The 20,389-nt window shown below is 41.2% G+C and overlaps 1 protein-coding gene across 7 annotated transcripts in view; it reads right to left on the reverse strand.

Annotated features, from left to right (window-relative positions):
- The window catches only part of ARHGAP26 (Rho GTPase activating protein 26), a 404,595-nt gene that overhangs the window by 244,442 nt on the left and 139,764 nt on the right, over nt 1-20,389 (reverse strand). For all 7 annotated transcript variants that reach the window (XM_045819338.1, XM_045819331.1, XM_045819324.1 and 4 more), the window contains exon 11: nt 5,420-5,498. In XM_045819338.1, the coding sequence (XP_045675294.1) occupies nt 5,420-5,498 (79 nt within the window). The remainder of the gene's footprint in view (nt 1-5,419; nt 5,499-20,389) is intronic.

The following is a 20,389-nucleotide window of genomic DNA, read 5'->3' on the forward strand; positions in this document are numbered from 1 at the left end:
GGAAGAACTGTTCTTCCAAATCATCATTCCACTGATAAAGAAGCAAGGCCTGCATCATCACATAAGAGCAAAGCAACTTCACTCCACACCTCCTTAACCAAACATACTCATTCGATCACTTATTTTACCATACAGCTGGGATTATAAACCACCAGGCAGGGGCTGTCACAGTGAAGGAGGCTGAAGATTACTTCCTGCTCCTCCACCCATTGCCTAAAAGTACAGACTGACAGCTAAATGGAACCACATTTTCCATACTAGAGAAATCAGTCCCTGCTCTGCACTCTGGTGAGTTCGGGCAAGGCAGCTTTAAATAAACTCTGCGCTGAAATGAGTGCAGTAATTTAGAAATGGTGGTAGAGAGAGAATCCAGGGATGCCCTTCTTCTCCAAAAAGACAACAGTAAGAGCTAACTTTGAATAAGCACTTCACTCTATATATTGTGCTAAGCATGATACATTTATGTTGATCCTTACACAATGATCTTATAGGAAGGTGGTATTATTATCATCATCATCATCATCATCATCATCATCATCCCCATTTTGCAGGCAAAGAAACATGCTCAGAGAGACTAGGTCATTCTTCAGTGTTAGAGAACCATTAGTGGTGAGTAGGGAATTAAACTCAGGCTGCCCAAGCCCACATTCTTAACCACCATGACGTTCTGCCTCTGATCCTGGGACTGGACAGTAATCATTCTTACTTGTTTTCTTCACATACTCTAACAGCTCACGCTTGCACACATCAGGTGCAGGACATAAGATGCAATGCAACTGCCCATTTATGCTCAGGGTTATTGAAGATCTTGGGTCTAGAGTTCGGGCACAGTAGAGAAAGGTAAGAGAAGGGCACACTTTGTTCAGTCTCAAAGTCTTCAGAGACTAAAATAGAACATTTCTTTAAATGGAGGTGAGCAGAAGGAAGCCATACTGTCTTATCCTCCTGCTAGAAGTGGTTTTTCCTTAGTTTCCCCTTCCTTTTCCCTTCTTCCACTGCAGAAGCTACAACAGGGAAGCTCCCTTTAAAAGCGAAGGTATGTACCACTTAACTATGGCTTCCTAATAATTCAGCAGTGTGTTGGCTGTAGTAGAACAACACAGAACTAGAAGCTAGGAGACCTGGATTAGCTACCCAAGATGAGCAACTGACTGGCCTTTTTAGGCAGTGTTCCCTCTCATATAAATAAGAGTGTAATACTAGCCTAGGTATGTGCTCCTTTCTGCTCCACAGCTAGGAGATGGAGCCATATGAAACCACCAGTATCTGGCTACTTTTGACTTACAAAGGTTGAAGTTTCATAGCTTCAAACTAGTACATGGATTTACATGTAATCTTTGATGCTATATATACCATCTGTTTCTTCCTAATTTAATTTACATAATTCTGGCATCTGCCAATCTTCTAACCTTCTGGCTGCCCAGAAGAAATTCAAGTACTGGCTCAAAGTGAAGAAATAGTTAATTTCACTAAGGAATCCTTGGGATGTGAAGGGGGACTAATACCTCTAAAAGTATGAACAGAAGCACTTCCAGACAGACACCACTAAACACAGCCAAAGGGCTACGTGGGAACACAGTTTACAGAGGCTGACCCTAGCTCTGAGGTTCCAGGTTACCTACTGGTCTCACTGACTTGTTGAGTCATCTTTCCATAGTGGAGAGAGAATACTTCAGGTTGAGTGTGTATGAGTTGGCAATGATGGGGGCCTGGTAGTGATTTTAATCTGCTTGCTTTTAGTAAATATGCTTACTAGCAATGTGTTAGCAAGGTCAAACCCTCATATAGCAATTCTTTGGTTTTCCCTCAAGGGAAAACCTTTCCCTGCCATTTATGAAGTACTAGTGCAGTGAGCAAGTGAGGCAGGTATGGCTAATTCATCTATCCATCCTCTAATCCAAGTATTTAGTTCAATTCAAATATGCAATGACTCTGGAATTATATAAACTCTCTTTGCACTTGACTTACAAATCAGAGATCAACAAACAATGACCAGTGACTAAAATCTAGCTTTCTACCTGGTTTTGTACACTAAGTTTTATTAAAACATAGCCATGCCCATTCATTCACATATTATCCATGGCTGCTTTTGAGCTACAACAGTAAAGTTGAGTAGCTGCAAAACCTAAAATATTTACTATCTGACCCCTTACAGAAAGAGTTTTCCTGTTCTTGATGAGATGTAAGCCTGAAACAGTTAGAAGCATACCACCATAACATGGAAAGAAACTGCCAGAAATGAAATCAATACAAAAGAAGAAACTAACACCAAACATGGTATTCAAATGGGCCAAAACTGGCAGGCTCCAATATTTTCCAGTTATGTAAGTCCATCAATCCAGCTTTTTCCTACACAAGTTTGACATGGGTTTCCATCATTTGAATTCAAATTCACCAAAGAGATAAAATCCGTAATGCTCATTGTAGGTAACACAGCTCTAATTTCTTCCTACATCATCTATCCATCAATATCATAAAGACATTTTGACATTTCTTCAGACTACAATGTCACTGTAAAATCAACTGTTTGGGGGTTCATTGAGGTTTTTTTAATTAACAACCATCCTGAAGTGTTACTGAACAGTGAAAGAACAAAAAGGGTGGAAACCAAAATTACTCCCCCAATCCAACACTGAATAATCAAGCACAGATCAACTGGGGTAGAAGTAAAAAACAAGGGCAGGTGCCACCATTAACGTCTCCCTAAACTGAGGGAAACAGTCTTAGACCAGCTAGAGAAAAAGACGTCTGTTCCCTTACCAAACCCAAAACTCCCAAGAGAACAGATTTAGCTAATTAGGGAGACGGTGATTAAAACTGGAGCTGCTAATTGTCTACTGGGTGTATATCACCAGTTATGGTCCCTACAGATTCCCGGCAACGGGATACAAAATTAAGCCTAATATTCCCACCAATTACACAATCATCATTTGTCTGTATTTATCTCTCTCTTTAGGGAACTAGAAAGCACACAGAGGTATAGTTTTAAATGCAAGCTATACGCTCCTGTGAGAAAATAATGTTATATTATGTTTAGAAACAGAACTATTTTGTGTTTAAACTTGTTTTAATGTGTATGTTGTGGAACAAGGAAACGTTTCTTTCAACTACACAGCTTTCCATCTGCAGAAGCCAGATATTAATGTACAGGAAAACTGAAGTGATTAGTAAGAAGACCAATTCCATACTGACAGAGAACAAATATCAAGTGGTGGGGAGAGGGAGGAAAGACGGGCCCAAAACGGAGTTGGTAAAGCAGCTTTAAAACTTCAGCTTATTGGAGACAAAAAAACAAAACAAAACAAAACAAACAAACAAACACACTGAAATACTATGGGTTCTTTATCCATAGTAAGAATAGTATGCCCTGACAGGATTTTTCTTCTTGGGTATTTCCTTCCCTACAAGTTGAAAAATAATTCAAAGGAGGCAGAGAAAGTATTGTAAAAATTAACTAAGGTTTCTTAGAAGGGAATTTAACATGTTACCTCTACTAAAGATGAAAATCGATTATATCTAGGGCTAGACATGGGTTCAAATTCTAGCTTTGCCACAGTGGTGAAGGCTATTAACTACCCCACCACGGTATCCTTTCTCTTCTTCTTCCTCAAAGCGTTAAGATGCCTGGGGACTGGCTGGGCCCATGGCTGTTTATGCATAGCTTAGATTTCTCATCCTCCTCTGCAGATAGATGTGGCCGTATAATTATGCATGGTCCAATGAAAGTGGTGTGTGCATCTTCTGGGTCCTGGGTATTTTCATCCCTGTTATCTGGTTGGAAAATGGCAATGACTAGAACGACCTGGGAAGCCGTGGTTGAGGATGACAGATGACCCTGAAAAGCATGGACCACTCACTTCTGGGCACTGAGGACAAAATAAACTTCCATCTTATTTAAGCCACTGTACTTCAAAGTCTCTTTGTTATGGCACCTTAGCCTGTACCCTACTAATACAGCTACTTACATCTCTACAACTTGGGGCAAGTGACTTAACCTCAGTTTCCCCACCCATGAAATGGTAAGGAACTATGAGAAATAAATAGTTTAAGAGATATGCCAAATCAAAGAGATGTGTCTTACACCCAAAAAAGTGCTCCTCTAAGGATAAATGATAATGGCAAAGATGAAGGACTACTTAGGAAACTGCTTTCAAAGGCCTCTGAAATCAAGTAGCTATTGTGCCCACAAGCCCTGAAGGTAGAAACATGTATCTGCTTTTGAGAAAGTTTCTATCAGTAACAACATATCGAGTGAAATAAGAATTATCTTATATTTTAGCCCAGGAGAAGAATTCAGATTAAATATTTAATTAGAGTTTAGCAAACTGTGTCAAAATGTTTAAAGAACTCTTTAAATTGTGCTCTCTATCATTAGACGTTAGGCAAACACTTGTTATTTGTTTATGCTTAGTTGATTGAACAGAGTTCCATTATTTGTATAAGAAACTGAGTAGAAAGGTGCATTATTAATCAATACAGATCACCAAACCAGGGTAGGCTGAGAAAAAAACACACAAATGGACTGGAGTCATCTCTACTGGACACCCAGCTTGACACAGAGAGTTCTATAGTCCACGAAGGCCTTGGCCTGATGTCCCTTGCAGCAGACATCTCCCCCTCTGGACTGTGCTTTTGCAAGTAATAATTATTGGCCCTCTGACAATGTGAATGCTTTTTATCTTTTACTTGTGGGACATGGTTAAACTGCCCTCTTAAGATTTCTGCAACCTTGCGATTTGCTGAACTCTGGAGGTGATATCTTTGGCATCATGACTTGAGGGACTTCCCCAGAGCTCTTGCGTGGTTTTACATGTCACAAGATGCAGGAAAACCACAAGATTACATCACCCAGCAGAGGCCAGCATCTCTGAAATGGGAGTATGGATCACATTACCAGACTAAACCCCTTCCATCAGCCCTAATAATCTCACTGTGTATAATCTCACTGTGTATAACGGGATGTGGGCTGCTATGACAAAGAGAGGCTGAACCAGAAGGGGGTGAGAAAATACACTGCATAATCTGTATACACTCTTATCCCATTAAAACACAACTGAAATAATGCTTTGCATCCTACTTCATGGAAGCATGGATAAATATTCTAAGCACAACTAGACTCTGGCTCCTCTAAGAGACTTAGGAGTGCTACAATTGCTTCAGCAAAAGGGGAGTTCTAGTACAGTGTCATGCAGAACCCACACCTTTGAAATTAAGGCGGAAGCACAGGGACAGCACCCACACAGAAGCAAGATCAACATCTATAAACATCAGCCCAGGAATTAAAGAAAAAAACGAAACTCCCTCCAGTACATTGGTCTTCAGAACCCCAAGGCTTTGGAGAACCAGCAAAAATCACTGCATAGGGAAGCAGCATACAACTCAGGACCTTTATTCCTCTACTTCCCTGAATTGTACTTACAGGTTCCCGGCCATCCATGGCTTCCATCCAGAGCCTCCGGTCCTCTTCTGACAGTGCCTGCATAGTGATAACCCCTGGCCTGCAGAGAAAGAAAGATACCAATATGAACCTAGGTAGAGAGATCCTGACGAAGGTGAACCTTAAAGAAGCACCCATGGCACAGAAGGAGAGGTCCCTAGGGCTAACTACACAAAGAGAGGCACCCCCCTTGGCTTTTCTGAGCCATCATCTTCCAGTCTCAGGAAGCAAAGGCATGGTCCCAAGTTCCTCTCAATAAGTCTCTCTCATAAGTCCCTCTCCGTAAGTCCCTCTCAATAAGCTCAATAAGCCCCAGGGAGGTAGGAAGAAATACAGAGGATGTGACTCTATTTACAGATAAGGAAAATAAGATAATTAAAGTGATGCCTTTAGCCCTTGCTTATTCCTTCAGATCTTGTTCATTCCTGTTCTCCAAAATGATTAATAGAGTGCTTTACTCACAGTAGGAGTGCAATAAATATGTATTGAAGTGAATGGACTTGAGATAAAAGAAGGCAAAACATCCAAGCTGGAGTGATGCTAGTCTAATAGCTAGTTCAATGCTTCCAAACTGCTTTTGAGATGGAGAAGTTTTACGGAGGTAATCGGCCTTGCAATTATGATTATATTAAATGTACAGTATTCTTTAAGTGAATACTTGCCACATCAGGTGCTAAGTTCTTTACACGTGTTTGCTCTTTCACCCTCTTACTGAAATCTGCTTGCTCTTTCAAACTGAGCACAAACCCTCCAGAAAGTATACACACGGTATCAAATGATGTTTGTTGAATTCCCATTACAGATGGCACTCCAAGAGGAGAGACTTGTGCCATAAAAAGGAACCTGAGAGAAGTCTATGCTCATTAAAGAAGTTCTTTACTTAGGGTCCACAGATGGGTCCCAGAGAGTCCATAAACCACCTTCCCCCCTCTAAACATCTGCTTATTTTTCTGTAAAAGCAATTCAAACTATCAGATTATCAGAGAAGACTGCAGCCCTTAAAAAGTTAAGAATTGCTTAGGTAAACCCTCACCTTTAAAGTTTGAGAAAGCCTAAAAGGGAAGAAGAAGGGCACGGTGAAAAATTAAACCCTGTTACCATCCTAGTCCACAGCAGTGCCAAGGATCACCGCGCAGCACAACCCTGAGACACACGGGGCTCCACTGTGCCCTGAGTACCCCAGTGGGGGCCCCACAAGCACCGAGCCTGTTCCTTCAACCCACCCACAGTCACTGCACCTGGCTCATTCTCATGGTTCCAATGAACACACTAGACCTATTCATGTGGAACATATTTTAAATATCAAATGCTTCTTTTCCTTTTGATCAATCTTCAATATCCCTTAAGAAAAACCTTTTTAAAAATATGAGCATTTAAGTCCAGAGGGGTTGGAGAATTGAGGTGCACTCTTGTGAGGGTATGAATGTGTGAGGTTGTGAATAGCAGTGTGGGTGTGTGTGAAGGGGAGAGAGAGAGAGAGAGGGAGAGGGAGGGAGAGAGAGGGAGAGAGGGAGGGAGAGAGAGGGAGAGAGGGAGGGAGAGAAAGGGAGGAGTAGCAAGGGTGGGGGCGCAGGGGTGTATGTGGGCATGAGGGGTGGGCAAGTGGATGGATGAGATGGTGCATGGAACATGAGATGCAGGTGATAGGACAGACAGTCCTGAGAGGTGGCCATTCCTATGAAGGCCACAGTGGGCACTGGCACCCTAACACAACTTGACTCGGAAGATGTAATAACTTCTCTCTCCACCCGCACCTGCCAGGGTTCTTCCTCCTCTTCTCAGACATTCTCATTTTCACACCCTCAGACCCCAAGAGCCAATTTCCCACCATCACCCCATTCAGTGTGCCAGACCCACTGGGTGTCTGCAGAGTGCTGGCAGCCACCACTCCACAGACATGACCCTACAGTTAAAGGACACAGTGAACTGATTCTACCCTTCCACATTTCAAAGAGCTGAGCACAAAGCCTTAAGACTCTGAAATTAAATGAAAGGCTGCAAAGCTACTGTCCAGTGCAGAACTCTCAAGTCCCTGGACCTGATCTGTGAGTGTTGCTTAAAGTGTGCCTGGACCACGGACTTCAGAATTGGGCATGCCCTTAAAATGGAGGTTCCCAGACCAACCCCACCTTACTGAATCTGAACTTCTGAGCTGGGCCTGCAAACTTGGATATTAACCAACTCCCCAGGTGATCCTGATGTACAGTTCAGTCTAAGACCCACTGCCATTGGCTGCCCACTCACCCCCACCTTTTCCTTCCTGTTCTCCCTGCCCTGGAGAGCAAAGACACCCTCCTCTCTACAATGGAGTCACGTAGACAGTGTTCTCCAAGTCACTTCCTGCTAGGTGCTCACCAGCAAACAGTGAGACCACAATAGTTGCCTAGCATACCAAGATCTCAGGGACCTCACAAATGTCACATCAACTTCATGGCACACGGTGTGAAATTTCCACTCAGGGCCACAAAGAGGAAGCTCTGACAAACTCAGAGGCTGTGAAGGGTGAACCAGTTGGATTTCCCAGAACCAAGGAAATGGGTCAACTTTCTTTATTTTGGAATCAAGCAATGACTTTCTCTCCATATTTTCCCTCCCTTTGCCCCCATCAGCCACCCTTCTTTAAAACAAAATAAAAGGAGCAAAACTCTCAATGATTCTACACTTTCCATGTCAGTCCCTGTAAGATGGCATACTTTCATATGTGGTGTGAACTTACTTCATGTTTGAAATGCATTTGACTTTTCATGACAAGAGTGGAAAGAGAGAGAAAAGAGAGAACTCACTAGGAGTGTAGGTTGTGGAATGAGGAAGAAGAAATATTGTAGGTTGTGGAATGAGGAAGAAAAAATATAACACAATGAAAGAGAAATGATGTCAATGATCAGAACTCTTTCTATTTCCACAAAGAGCTGTGATCCTATCAAACCCCATAATAAAATAAGAACTACAATAAAAATCTAGCACTGTGTGCCAGATAACATACTAAGCACTATATATAAATTAATTCATTTAATCTTCACAATGTCATAAGGTAGGTGTACTCTCGTTATCCCACTTGGTAGATGAGCAAAACCAGGCCCAAACAGGCTGAGTACATTGTCCACAGTTACCGAGTCAGGATCTGAACCCAGCAGTGTAGTGCTGCACACAGGCCGTGGCAAATGTAAACACACCGCAGCCACCAGAAAGCTGACACTGACCACCCAGGTCCTCTGCCGTCAGAATAAACTACACTCTCCTGTAAGTACTTTGGGGAGCTCCTGCACATGATCAGATGAGTTCAGACAGAGGGCTCTGTGAACCTAGAGTGCTTTGTAAGTACAAGGGCTCAGAACACCACTCCAGGCCAATCCAAAACCAAGGATTCAATAGTGTCCAGTTTGACTGTGGCTTATTTTCTACAGCAGTGGCTCCCTCCACATTTGTTTTCTGCCTGAAAATGCCCAAGAGATGGATAGGCAAAGCATTTTAAAAAAACACACAAAAAGCACTAATCATAAAGAAAAAATATGGATAAATCAGACTTCATCAAAATGAAGAACTTCCATTCATCAAAGGATACCATTAAGAGAGTGAAAAGACTAACTACAGAATAAGACAAGATACTTATAATTCATATCTCCAATAAGTCTCTTGTTCAGAATATGTAAAGAATGCCAACAAATAAGTAATAAAAATGAACAACTCAATAAAGTAGATAAAAGACTTGAATAGCCACTTCATAAAAAAGGATAAACAAATGGCTGACAAGCATGAGAAATTGGGCTCAACATGATGACTCATCAGGGAACTACAGCGAAAACTATAATGAAATATAACAAACATCTTCCTGAATGCAGCTCATTCAAAGACCACCAATAAATTCCAAGTCCTGGCAAGATGTAGACCCACCCGAAGTCTCATACATTCTGGTAGGGAAGTAAGGTGATAAAACCAAACAAAACTAAACATACTCCCAACTCTATGACCTAGCAATTCTACCTCTAGATATATACCCAAGAGAGATGAGAGTGTGTGTCCACCAAAAGACATATTTGAGAATGCTCCCAGTTTTATGCACTATGGCCAAAATCTGCAACAACAAAATACCAAATATCCATCAAAAAGAGAATAAACTGTTGAATATTTAAACAATGGAACATCACACAACAATACAAAAGAACCAACTACTGCTACATACAACATCATGAATGAATCCCACAGACATAATAATGAGGGAAAGAAGCTTGACATAAAAGACTACAAATGGTGTGATTCCATTTACAGGGTGTTCAAATACTGGCATCCACAGTGACAGACATTGAAACAGCAATTCTGTCTTGGGGAAGGGGTATGGGAAATGAATGGGGCATGGACACAAGGAAAACTGTTGGGGCAACAGAAACTTGACCTGGGTGTTTCACAGGCACTGTGTGTGTGTGCATGTGTAGTCATTAAGATATAGACTTTAGGTTTGGGCATCATATTGTGATTATACCTCAATAAAAAATGTTTTTAAATAACTCAGACTCACCAGTTCTCCTGATTCTAGTGTTTCTTTGCTGTGTAAGCCTAGGAGGCAAGTTATTTTACTATGCTATTCTTCTTCAAAATGTAGATACTAAGAGAGCCTACCCTCCTGGGGTTGTCGTAAAGATTAAAGGAAAGATGTATAAGGCATTTCCGAGTGTCAGACATGCAGTAAATTCTCCCAAAATCAGTTAACACAGGGGCAAATGGGGCCTGAAGAGGAGGGAGGCAGGATGGCAAGTGTAAAAATTATGAGTAAAAATTATGAAGGGAGATGGGCAGGTGTGTATAGTTTAAAAAGGAAAATAAAGAACCACAGGCCCTTCTGATACTCATGACCTCACCCCCAAAATACTCACAAACAGCCCTGAAAATCACACCCCTGCCACAGAGCAAGCCAGGCCAAAGGCTGAAGTGACACGTAGGCTCTGACATCATAACCATTTCCGTTTTCCTCCTGAGTGAAACATCAGAGTCCCCTCTTTCCCCCTTTTGGAATTAATGCCTAATAATTTATAAGAACAAAGAAGGAGTCCTTAGCCAATTCTAGAAAATCTGCAAGGAGCTCCAGATGAAAAAAGGAACAAATGACTTAAAATCCTTTCTAGAGCTCAAGCCTAAGATTCTGCTTAAAATATAGCACCTCCTTTTCACTTTGAATCAGTCCTTGGTTAGGGCTTTATCTAGATCAGCTCGAGGATCATGATCAAGGATCTGCAATTTTCTCTAAGCCGGCACCCCACCCCTCACACTACAGGGGCAGTGCAGAAAACAGTTATCCATTTATCCCAGGGAAACTGGCACCCACCGCCTTTTCTCCTCCAACTCTGGCCTCCAAGCCCACAGAAAGCCACACATCATTTAGCAACACATCTAAGTAGCTGGGACGATTGCTGTCAGCTCAGAGCCTTCTCATCAGCCAAGAACAAGCAGAATCACAACCAGTCCTGACTCCAGGGTTACTCGACAGCTTTCCTACCCTAATCTTATTCCTGAATCTGAGTCAACAATAGTGATCTCAGTGGCTTGGCAATTTACCCATTTCCTACTGGACAAGGAAATGCTATTACTAACTCCACCCCACTGAAACAAACACACTCAGAATCTAACAGTACTGTTCTTTCTAAATAAACCTCCAAAGAGCTAGGGTTTACTCATTCATAAGATTATAAATTTTCTGCTGGCAAGAGTTTGGTCCCAGCTTCCATCCACACTTACAGTACATTTAAGGGTCAAGTTCAGAGTAAAAGGAGGACTGTGGCACCCACAGAACCACATGTTCTCACAGCCTGTGTTTGAAACCTGCCTCACTATGTTTATATAGCAAGACAGAGGGAAATGATGAAAGCTTGGAGGATGGGGCTGCCCTCCACAGGTGAAAGAGCTACGCAAGTGCCAGGGAGAGAAAGTGCTCCTTTGCCGCTAAAGTGCTCCTGGAAAACTGATTTCTAACAGCTTCTGAGCAGTTACAAGGGTTCAAGACTCAGTAAATCTTCATTTTCACAAATATATGGCAGACATTCATTTACACAAAATAGGGCCAAAGTCAGGCAGAATAAACTTGGGGAATGACACCTCTTCCATGTCTGTCTAAGAGATTGCAGGCTCAAATAAAAGACCAGGCAAGTAAGCAAAATGAGTGAAACTGGGGAAGAAATTCTTTACTGCCCCAACAAAAGTAGGCTTGGTCTCATTTTCATTAGGACATATAGCTTTTTGTTTTTCATTTGCAGTTTTACTTTTTGTAGAGACATAGGAACAAAAGCGTATTTCCCTTCTATCAGAAAAACAGCAGTGCAAGGCAAAGTGACAGCAGTCACCTGTCATCATGGCAGAAACTGCAGCCCAGTGAAAGGCTGTGCCCCGCCTAGCAGAGTGATCCATCATTCAGCTCTGCAAATAGCTGATACATGGGAAGGCAAGACCAACATTTACAGACTTTTCCAACTTTAAGATGCTGCCTCAAACACCACTCAAGCCAAACCAAACACACCTGTGGACCACCAGTTTGCGACGTCTGGCACCTGCGTCTGTCTGTCAGTCTCTGCTTCTCTCCACCCGAGCTCCACTCCAGGTTATCATGGCATGTTATAGAATCATCTCACGCAATAGGACTAATAATGACGCATGTCTGTGCTCTTGGTTAACCTCAAAGTCAAACAGAGCAAAGCATCTCCAGTTCACCAACAGAGGAAGAACTTGGGTGACTTTCCCATTTCTCTCAATGCTCAGGACCCAGTCATCATTACTAAAGGACATTAATCTACTGTTTGGAGATTAAAAGTTATAAATCTGCACAAACTATGCATGCTCTGAGGTAATCAACTACTAAAAGTCCCTGCCCATTACAGACCCCTGTGCAGGAGAAGAATATATAATATGCCATGAGAAGCTGGGTGGGATCCAGGTAAGAGAGATAGAAAAGTGAGAAAGAAACCAGAAGTTGTGAACTGGTGGCCCACAAACTGTCGGTAACATTTATTGTTTATAATGGGCTAAGCACTATGCTAAGGACTTTACATTTACATATACTATCATTTATTCCTCACAATAACTGTATGAATTAGGTACTATCACTATACCTCTTTAAAAAAAACTGATATTCAGAAATTACTTGCACAATGTCACACTGCTAGTAGGTGGCAAAGCCTCAGCTTGAACCCAGTCTGCCTGACTTGAAAAGCAAAGCCCACACTTTAACCACCATGCGGTACTGCCCTCATGAGCATGCTGGGTAGGTACTGAGATCCAGGATCACCAGCTCCTTGGGAGGGAGAGGCACCAGACACACCTCTTCTCTGTCTCTGTCTGTCTCTTTCTCACATACACACACACATGCACCCTTAAGAAGTTTTTACAATAGAAACAATCTTCTAATTATTTTTTTTTAGTTAATTAGCTGTCAAGAGACAGGATGGTGGTGCTCCAACATGGTCTGTAGGTGCAAAGGCCCTGGCATTTAGCAAATGGTGTAGGCCAAGGTCAGCCCCCACCTGTGTTCTGCCTGGGGCACCCTGCCTAAGCTATAAAGCAATCTGAGATGGCTGCTACTTGTGCTGGGTTTGCAGATTCCTAGGTGAAGCCAACCTGTGAATCTAGGCTGGCCGCTGCTAGTGCCAGGCCTGGGACTCACTGAGGCCAGCTATTGCCTGTTTGATAGGATTTAGGAAGTTGTGAAGCATGAGCCAGGACCGGCCATCCATATGGGAAAGCAGCTTGGGTGGGCACATAAATTGGGTGGAGCGGAGTCTCTGAGGATCTCCAAGGTGGGTCAAACAGTGTTAGCCAGTTTGATGGAGTCTCAGGGATGGCACCAGCTTGCTGGCTCTGTGTGAGGAGGGCTCGGCGAAGGGACAATGGCCTCTGTTCTCCTTTATGCCAGACACTTCAGTTCCTCCCTGTATGCCACTGGTGCCTTTCAAGCTGCCGTCGTGGTGCTGGTGCTTAGAGGGAGTGAGTCTAAGTAGGTGAGTCCATGTGTGGGTTCTTTAAGAGGAACTACTTGAGGCTCCAGCAGTTTCTCCCACCAACTCAATCCCCACTGGTTTTTGCAGCCAAAAGTTGTGGGGACATATCTTCCTGGCACTGGAACCCTGGGCTGGGGGGTCTGGTGTGGGGCAGGGACTCCTCACTCCTGAGACATCCCTCCCAAATTTTTATCTACCACATGTAGGTGAGGGATCAGCCCATTCTGCATCTGTGCCCCTCCTACCAGTCTGGATGGATGTGGTTTCTTTAATTACATAGCTGTCAGACTTCCATTCAACTTGATTTCTGACAGTTTTGAGTGATGGCTATTCTATATTTTAGTTGTAATTTTGATGTGGTTGTGCGAAGAGGCGAGCCATGTCTGCCTACAACTGCCTACACCTCCACTGACCTGAATATTCCTAATTAATTATTTAGAAAGGATCTGATGCTAATGAATTTGATCATAACCTATTACAGCCTACCTATAGCACTGACCTCTTGGGAGAAAATGTCCTAAAATAATTAGTAACACAGCAGTAATAATGATCCATAGAGTGAATACGTCCAATAACATCAGTTAATTCCCTACATTTTTATTTTAAAGGAGACTGATATCACAAAACCTCAGGAAGCCCAGACAAAGAAATCATTGGCACATTAAGTTGACTGGTTCCTAAGTGTAACAGATATTAACTGAATGCCTATTACATGCCAGCTATACAGTTAGGCACACGGGACATGGGAGTAAGCAACTTTTAACACACTGTACTAGGAGAAAGCACCAGGAGAAAACATTATTAATTCCTGGGATGAGTAAGACTCAGAAAAAATGCAAGCACCTGTTACTACACTTCATAACAAAAAAAATGAAAAAATACTCTAATTCAAGAAATGTCCTAGTTCATTTATAAATATTTTTTTCGTTATTATGATTCTCTCTCATGGTCAGTAGAAATGCACATAAGAATTTACTAACTGAATTGTCTCCTCTCTTCAGATTTACGTAGCAGAAAAATTTTGGTATAGGTTTTTAAAAAATATTTTATATGTAGAAATTGGAAAACAAACTGGCATGCCCAATCAGTAAACCCCCAAATTTCACTATGCAGACTCAAGAATAGAAATAAGGTTGACTTACTTCATACCACAGTCCATTAACCCCATTCTCACTCAAACCAGAATCAAACAGCAAATATCTCTAATTAATAAAAAAAAATCTCAATGACAAGTTCAAACTACATGAATTCTAAAAATTCTAAGAACTTCTCAAGTAGGTTATTCTATGGAACAGCCAAAAAGCAATCCAGAAAGTACAATATTTCCGCCTGTTCTACCCCCACCCAAATCATAGAAGTCAAAGCAGTATAACACCCTCTGAGGAAGGAAAAAGCCATTTCCTCTCTGAAATGTCATTGGCATTGAGACCAGCACTCTAATCCAACCAGCAGGAAGGCAAAATCAAATATTATTTCAAACAAGGGGTGAGAAGGGGAGGTGAGGGGAAGCTTGAAACCAGGAAAAATGGATTCATCTGTTGCAAAAGATAAAGGCACACTGCACCATGAGGGCAAGTAGGACTTCCTGGTTCTCAGCACACACCAGGCAGCCGAAATCACCCCACTATTTTCTTCACCATCCTCAAATGCACAGTCCCTGAAGCCAAGAGCCTGACACTTCAGAAAGCAAGGTAAAATGTAATGTTTACACAGAGGCTAGATTAACCATGCATGCTTGCTTTTACAAGAAAGTGGGTATGAAGTGATCCATCATAAAAGGGTGGGAGGAAGGAATTTCTAGAGAAGAATGAGTCATTTGGAATACCTTTCCCTTAAGGAGTAATATTCACATGATTTCTTCTACAGAACCACACACACACACACACACACACACACACACACACACACACACCCCACCCCACCCCCACCCCCCCAACTCCTGTCAATGTATAAAGTATAAAAGACAGCTAATTTTCAACTGGGCAGCCCTGTAGTTAGTAATACATATACAACACTGCCATCTAGAGGCTGAACACCGAAACAAAGTCTGTTACATAAGCTGCTTCTTTTCAGAAAATAAAATCTTACACTCACAATCTCATTGACACACAAACAAGTGCATGCACACACACCACATACCAAACTGGAAGTAACTGTATTAATTTCACTTCAAAGTTATTATGGTTTTCTTTTTAGGTCATAAATTGGAAGGAGGAGCATAAAACTTTTTACCTTGTGCAGGAAATATATATATATGTATAAATAACAGGTTATCACATATATAGTTTGAAAATAGAATCTTCCTGTAGTAGCCCCTTTGCACATATACATTCAATACACCTGTATTTACTTGCAACTTATAGGTGACTGGAAAATTCGTGACACTATAGGAAAAGGAACACCATCAGGATGGGTAAAAAGGGGCTCAAAGACAGAACTACCAAAGCTAAGGTTCACCATAAGAACAATGAAGTCCCAGGTTTTAGGGAGAGGGAAAAATCAAAGGCACAACCTTTTCCAACACATGACTACATCAGAATTAATATTAATGCATGCCATCTTCAAAACAATCCTGCAAAGTAGATATGATAAGCCCCACCTTACAGATGTGGCCACCTGCCCAAACTCACATGGCTGGTAAGGGGCAGATCCTAAATTCAAACTTAGGGCTGCTTAGATCTTTTACCTGTATCATGCAGCCTGCTATAAAAACATACTTGAAATAAAGGTGGTGGCCTATTCGAGGGTATAAATAGATTCTTCAGATCTTCCACATGTCCTCCTAGCCTCCACTATCCTTACTTTAACCAACCTTCCATTTTCCTGGGGGTTTTGTCCTATCTACATAGACATGCAGATCATGCAAGTACTTGAACTCTTAGTTTAAAAAGCTACTAACATGATTAAGCTCCTATAATCTCTTTCACAATAGTTCACCAAAATCCCCAAAGGAAAAATAATGTAACTCAAAAATTTCACTTCCATAAAAAAACAAATTGAACAGCCATATGCACACAGTACTGTATTAAAAGCTGTATAACATGATGTTATTCTGCCTCTGGGAGCTAATTACCTGAAACAGATATTTAGAAATGAGCAGAGGTATATAAAACATGCCTAATTAAACAACGAGCCAACCAACACAAAGAAGAGCTCATACACTGTGCAAATACACAGGACATGGTGGGAAGACAAGGACAGAGGTGATAGTCGGGTGACATTCCTCACTGGGACTGGTCCAGTAGAAAGCTGTCTCTCTTTAGGTATTGATAGAAAGCTTGCAAAAGGAGGATTTCAGATTTGGTTTGAAAGAAAAATCAGATGATGATTTTTAAGAACGAAAGTCCAACAGATTCATAGTGCTTCACTGAACTTTATTATCTCTACTGTCAGTGTAGTATCTGGCATACAGTTACGCTACATAAATGAGGAAGAGAGGAAAGGAAAGAAAAAAATGAACTCAGGGTATTCCAGTCATGACATCATTCTTTGTAAGAATGAAAGGCTAAGGTCCCCCAGTATGTTACATTTCCCCCATAGCATTCTACTCCTCCACGTTTGCTGGAACACTCAACATACTCTACCTTTATAGTAAAGCCTTTAATTGCATGAATGTGTGTGTGTGTGCATTCTAGACTCAAAGATAAGTTCTGTGCAGGCAAGAACTATGCTTGTCTTGGTCCCCATTACACCCCTAGAACCAACTATCCTTGTCATCTCCAATAAGGTGTCCTTTGCAGCCACCTCTAGAGCATGCCAATGCTAGGGATGGGGTATGTAACACTCCTCATAGTGTCTTCAAACGTATGTACTTCTGTGGGAGGCAGCTAGTCCTGGAAAAAATAAAGCATTCTCATCGTTTCCTTTCCCCAAGTATAAACATTACCCCTCAAGAGGCTACTTCAGTGCATCAAAAAGAAGCCTTTTGTTTCTATTATTTTCCATATGGTTTAGCGGCTCCTCCAGGAAAACATCTGGGAGAAAACCACCATATGTCACTTACATCTGTGAAAAATTCCTTAAAAATAAACAAATCCAAGGATGTTGGGAGATGAGTACCACCACAATTCTTTAGTTTAAACAAATATTTTCCCTACATTTGCTCACTAATTTCCATAAGATGCTGCAAGGTGGAGTTAATCATTAAAGTGACTAAAGACAGACATTGATAAGTATAAACAATGCACATACCACTACCACTAATTCACAGGCTGATTTTACATGAAGTCCATTTTTTTAATTTTTATTTTTCCATTACAGTTGACATTCAATATTATATTAGTTTCAGGTGTATAGCGTAGTGGTTAGACAATTATATAATTTACAAAGTTATCCCCCCCAAGAGATGAAGCACCTTTTTCACTCCGGAATTTTACACTGAACTCTCTCCAAAAGAAATGACACACTTTCACAAGAAATGATAAATCTAGTATTTATTCAATTAACCATTATAAAATATAAACTTTCCAATGCCCTTTGCTACCTATTAGAAGTGGCTAGCCCTGAAAGGGGCAGTCTCCACCTAGTCAGAAAAGTTCTTAAGGTGTCAAAATACCAAACTGTGTTGAAAATAAAAAAAGACAAGTAATACGGCAGAACTACATATTTTGCTACATATAATGAACACCCACGTTTTTGTGCGCATTATACACAGAATTGTTATACCCATTATTATACTCATGGTATGTACTCATATCCATGTATAATATGCATCCTTATTTTTCCCTCAAAAATTCAGGCAAAAAAGTGTGTGTTATCTATGGCAAGACAGTGTCTACATACTTCCTGATTATTAAGAGATTTAGCAGCCTCATTCTGCACCATGACTCAAACCCCTCATTTAATGCCAAAGGAAGAAGAGAAGCAACTTAGAGGAAATCAACTTCCCAAACCCGCTGAATATTTTGAATGTGACATATTTGCTCTAAGCTTATAATTGGGACATGCAAAGGTTTTATGGGCACAGTGAAGGGGAAGTGTCAACAAGGGTAGGAATGAGATGGAAGAACCATGGTGAGTTTTAATTGCCTAAAAAGCAACTCTCTAACTTCTGGGTAAACATCTGAAGGAGAAAGCAGAAAACAATTGTTTCTGGAAGCATCTCTGTCTAACAGGGAGCTACAATGCAAAGCATGTCCTCAACCAAATAGCCGTGTGAACAAACGATCATCTCCAGGAACTACACATTTGACCAGCATCGAACAACTGGCTCTACTCCCAAACAAACACATTTTCTTAACCTCTTTCATGGAGGCCAATAATATAAATTCCTTTAAATTTTATGCTTAGAATGAAGAAATGTCTATAAGAGCTTAACCCATCCTGATTTAAGATTTGTTTAAAATCAAGAATAAGCAATTTTAATTGGAAGCTACTTTTTGTAATATCCACTGGCTACCCCAATTCAACGTATCCCTCCATACACCCCTCCTCCATTACCTTCCCCTTTCACGTTTGAAACACAGTAGAAGATTGGGGTACTTCCTTTTCTTTACAAAGTATGTTTACTTCTTTGCATTTAGAGTCTAGTCTTATGAAATATCAAGTCTAATAAACATGTAGAATGAGCTAATTACAATAAATAATAACAGCTAATACTTGTTGAGAATTTATTACTTGCCACTCTGCCAAGTATTTGTATACGTATTTCCTTCTTGAATCCTTACTATTCTTGGGAACTATGTCCTATAACTATCTTCATTTTCCAGATAAGAAAATCAAGGCCCAAGATTAAGTAACTTACCCAAAGTCACATGGCTACTAAGCAAAGTCAAAATTTAAATCCAGGTTGCCTGACTAGAGAGCCAAAGTTGTAATGACTAAACTGCTAAAGAGACACAGTTTCCATGAACTTCTTTTTTAAATTATATTTTGATTATGCTATTACAACTGCCCCAATTTTTCTCCCTTTGCCCGCCTCCACCAAACACTCTCACTCCCTCAGGCAATCCCCACATCATTGTTCATGCCCACAGGTCATGCATATAAGTTCTTTGGCTACTCCATCTCCTATAGGGTACTGTACATCCCCATGGCTATTCTGTAACTACCTATTTGTACCTCTTAATCCCCTCACCTCTCCACCTACTCCCCCACACCCCCCTCCCATCTGGCAACCACCAAAATGCTCTCTGTATCCATGATTCTATCTCTGTTCTTCTTGTTTGTTTAGTTTGTATTTCAGATTTAATTGTTCACAGATATATATTTTTTGCCATATAACTGTTCACAGTTTTGATCTTCATTTTCTTAATTAAGTCCCTTTAATATTTCATATAATAATGAATTCCTTTAGTTTTTAATTGTATGGGAAGCTCTTTATCTGCCCTTCAATTGTAAATGATAGTTTTGCTGAGTAAAGCAATCTTGGCTGTAGGTCCCTGCTCTTCATGACTTTGAATATTTCTTGCTAATCCCTTCTAGCCTACAAAGTTTCTTTTGAGAAATCACCTGACAGTCTTATGGGAATTCCCCTACAGGTAACTAACTTCTTTTCTCTTGCTGCTTTTAAGATTTTCTCTTTACCTTTAACCTTTGGCATTTTCATTATGTATCTGGGAGTGGTCCTCTTTGCATCTGTGTTGTTTGGGACTCTCTGTGCTTCCTGGACTTGCACGTCTATTTCCTTCACCAAATTAGGGAAGTTTTCTTTCATTATTTTTTCAAATGAATTTCCAATTTCTTGTTCTTTCTCTACTTCTTCTGACACCCCTATGATGCGAATGGGTACTCTATGTGCACCCTTCTTGTGTGCTGAGTACACCCTCCTCTTGTAATTGAGCCTTAGGTGCTGTTGGCAGGTCAATGGAAGGGATTTACCCAGGCCAGTTAGCTGCAAGGATTAGCTGGGACCAATTACCACTAACCTCTGCCTCTGTGGAGGTTCAGCCGTCAGGGGCAGAGTGGTGGTGCTCCAACATGGTCTGTAGCTGTCCACTGGGTGTTGGAAGCTCTGGGGTTTCCTGGGTGTTGCAGA

Source organism: Phyllostomus hastatus, unplaced genomic scaffold (assembly GCF_019186645.2).
Source record: "Phyllostomus hastatus isolate PE091 unplaced genomic scaffold, TTU_PhHast_1.1 phas_contig_150, whole genome shotgun sequence".
NCBI classification, from domain to species: domain Eukaryota; kingdom Metazoa; phylum Chordata; class Mammalia; order Chiroptera; family Phyllostomidae; genus Phyllostomus; species Phyllostomus hastatus.